A 3,504-nucleotide genomic window follows, 5' to 3' on the forward strand; every position below is an offset into this window, starting at 1 on the left:
AGGATTCACACAACTAGCGGCACACTGGCCTGGAGCTCCACCCCTGGAATTTTGAAGCCCGGCCCAGCTCCTTCCCGCAAGACCACAGCTGCCCCAGGCCCCAGCCCTGGAAGGAACCAGGACAAACATTTACTCTGAATCAGGGCTTGCCATGGCTCAGACACACAAGTGCCTGATTGTCCTGGCAGGTCCATTGGGCACCTGGAAGGCCTCAGGGGCAGCAGCGTGTTTGTGCCACTCTCTGCGAAGAGGCCTGACAGAGCGGGGAGTGGACCCGAAGGAGCAATTCCCACACTTGGACGAACCCACGTAGAGTAGGCAGGGATGGGGCTGGGGGCTTCTACCTGTGTCCTCCGGGGTGCTGAGCAGGAGCTTAGGTCTCAGAAAACACAAACCTTGCTTGTTTGGGACAGATGTTGACAGGGCAGGGGAGGTGGAGGGTGGAGCTGTTGCTCAAACCGAAGAGGAGAGGATGCCTCAGTCCCTAGGCCAGCACTAGTGGAACATGGGTTTTGGAGTCAGGAAGACCCAGACCCAAAGTCTACATTTTCTGTTTACTGGCTCTGTGGCCTTGTGCAGTTAGTTCATCCAGTGTGTCTTTGCCTCAGGTTCCTGATCTGTAAAATGGGGGTGCTGACATCCACCTCCCAGGGCAACTGTGAGAGGAAGACAAACACAAGCACAGATCTGTCTGTGATGTACAAGCTGCCAAAAGAATGGTGGAGGGAGCAAATGTTCCCAGTGTGCCTGGAGGCCACGGAGATGGATTGTGGAGGGCAACACAAAGGGAAATGGCATTCTCTGGCCATTTGCATTTCTCTTGTTGCAGCTATAGACCCCAGGGGTCATGCTGGGGAAGCCGGGCATAATGGAATCCAGACCACACTGGGGGAGCTTAGTGGGAAGGGGGAGGGCAGGACCACAAAAGAGGGGAGATTGAGGGTAGATGTTTGGGCGGGTTGAACTGCACCACGGGGTGTGAGTGCGCGCGCCTGCGGTCCGGATCGGGGCGGGGCCGGCCGTGAGGGGTCGGGGGGCGGGGGGGAGGGGAATCTGGCGCGAAGGAGACAACCCCCCGCCCACCCTTCCGCGGAATCGCATGCGCACTGGGGACTTGGTGGAAAGGGCTTTTGCTGGGAAAGCCGACGGGCTGGAGGGGTCCGCGCATGCGCAGGCTGCCCAGCCGCGGGGCGCGGGGGGTGCGCGGAGAAAAGGGGCGGGGTGGTCGGAGCTGCTGTGCTGGCAGCAGCAGGCGAGGGCGCGGCTGCGGGGTCACTGGTGCTGAGGACCGACGCCATTGGAGCCTCAGGGAAGGTAAGGGTCCAGCCCCAGACAGGACTGAGAGAGGGCGAGTGGAACCCGGCACGCCACCCCCTCCCACGCCCCGGAGCTGAACAAAGCCCAAGCACTCAGAACTCGAATCCCATTAGATCCGTGATAGCAGCCCCATCCACCCCAGGCTCCCGGATCTGAGCCCTGCTGACAGCGAAGATCCAAACCGTTTTAGCAGACTCGTGTGGTCCGGGCTAAGCTGCCTTAGACCCAGGCCCCATCCCCACCCAACCACTCCTAGGTCACTCCCACCCAGATGACCGCTTTGCCCGCTCTTGTAATTCCAGTCCTGGGTTTTGAGACCTGCGATGCTCCGACTGGAGCCTCACCTAGTCCGAGGCCCCCGCCCCATCCACCCTTAGCGCTCCCGTGTGAGCCCAACCTGACGGGAATCCCCTGAATCCCCCCACCCACCCGGACCTAGCCAAAAGGTCTCCCTAGGATTCAGTTTCCCAGGGCTTTCGGCGGGCCCCGTGTGTCTGAGCCCTCACATCTCATCTGCTCTCCCTTCATCCTGGCTTCCTGCTCCAGCCCTTAATTTCGGGCCCTTTGTTTCTCCCTTTCTCGATGCATCCATCCCCTTTGGGGCTCTTCAGACCAAGCCCGCCAATCCACCCCTCTATTCAAATCGAGCCGCTGGGATGGGGAGCCAGCCGGACCACGACTCCCCTTTCAGTGCGGGGTGTCTCCTCCGACCTCTTCCATCCTTCTCCTAGGGCTCTGTCTCTGACAGAATCTACCCCAGCAGACCTCACTCCCCTCACCCCTACTGGCCACCCCCGCCACCCCCGCCACCTCCCGAGTGCTCCAGCCTCCACTGGATCCCGCTCCCCCCCCCCCCCCCCCCCCCGCCGTAGAGACCTCACCCTACCTCTTAGGGCTGCGCTCTCTTCTCCTTCGGACCCCAGCATGGCTGAGGGAAGCTTCCGCATGGAATCAGAAAGCTACAACGCTGAAGACATGGATGAGGGTAGTGATGAAGTCCGGGAGGAAGAGATGGTTGAAGGAAACGACTATGAAGAATTTGGTGCTTTTGGAGGCTATGGTACCTTCACCAGCTTTGACATGCGTCTCCTCAGGGCCTTTGGGAGCTTGGGTCCAGCTTTTCGCATCTTGTCGGTGAGGCCCCTTCTTGGCCACCCGCTGGCCCTGCTAAAGGGGGGAATGGGGTTGTTTGCAAAGGGGAGTGGGTGAAGGGAAGGGTTGATGGGGAAGGACCGCCCAGCCTCTCCAAACCAGATGTCTCTTCTGCCGGGAGAAAGGGGGTTGGGGAGGGCCTGGAAGGTGGTGGGGGCTGGCTGGCTGCCTGGAGGAGGCTGGCCAGCACAGGGAAACATGATGCAAGTGTGCAGAGTTGTCTGCCTTCCCCTACCCCTCTCTCCCACCTTGCAGAATGAGCCCTGGGAACTGGAAAACCCTACGCTGGCCCAGACTCTGGTGGAGGCATTTCAGCTGGATCCGGAAACACTTGCCAATGAGGCGGCCGCTCATGCTGCCAACGTAGTCCGTGCTGCCGCCTCCAACCGTGCTGCTCGGGCTGCTGCTGCTGCTGCACGTGCCGCCTATAATCAGGTGGTCGCTAACCACCTGCTGGCCACAGACCAGGCCTCAGGAGAAGATACCCAGCCCACGACATATGCGGCGACCGAGGCTCAGGGAACTGCCACCCCAGAGACAACCCTTGCTTCTCCGCACAGCTCCCAGATGCCAGTCAACAGTGAGATGGCCGCCTCTGGGGTTCCAGCAACCTCCTCACAGCCCCAGCCAGCCTCCCAGGCCCAGGAGGTTGCTACTGAGGGTCCTAGTGCTGCCTGCACTTCCTCTCAGGCTCCATGTGCCAGCGAGGTGGATGCCACCCAGCCCGAGATGGCCTTCCTGGGCCGGAAGGATGTCTTTGATTTCGGGCAGCCAGCAGGTGTCAGTGGCATGGCCTTCCCGCGCCCCAAGAGACCCGCCCCGACCCAAGAGGCTGCTGCAGAGGGCCCCAGCGCTGCCTCTGGGGTGCCCCAGGCTGCAGCATCTTCAGGGGAGGGGGCAGCCACCCGGCCCAAGACGACCAAGTCTGGAAAGGCTCTTGCTAAGACTCGGTGGGTGGAACCTCAGAATGTTGTGGCGGCAGCTGCTGCCAAGGCCAAGATGGCCACCAGCACCCCTGAGCAGGAGGGTGCAGCT

At 61.3% G+C, this 3,504-nt stretch overlaps 1 protein-coding gene across 1 annotated transcript in view; it reads left to right on the top strand.

Annotated features, from left to right (window-relative positions):
- The first annotated feature begins 1,191 nt into the window (after positions 1 to 1,191).
- The window catches only part of LOC105310235 (melanoma-associated antigen D4-like), a 7,405-nt gene continuing 5,092 nt past the window's right edge, over positions 1,192 to 3,504 (top strand). The window contains exons 1-3 of the mRNA XM_023526629.1: positions 1,192 to 1,314; positions 2,234 to 2,451; positions 2,725 to 3,504. Of these exons, the coding sequence (XP_023382397.1) occupies positions 2,242 to 2,451; positions 2,725 to 3,504 (990 nt within the window). The 5' untranslated portion in view covers positions 1,192 to 1,314; positions 2,234 to 2,241. The remainder of the gene's footprint in view (positions 1,315 to 2,233; positions 2,452 to 2,724) is intronic.

Source organism: Pteropus vampyrus, unplaced genomic scaffold (genome assembly GCF_000151845.1).
Source record: "Pteropus vampyrus isolate Shadow unplaced genomic scaffold, Pvam_2.0 Scaffold1515, whole genome shotgun sequence".
In the NCBI taxonomy this organism is placed as follows: domain Eukaryota; kingdom Metazoa; phylum Chordata; class Mammalia; order Chiroptera; family Pteropodidae; genus Pteropus; species Pteropus vampyrus.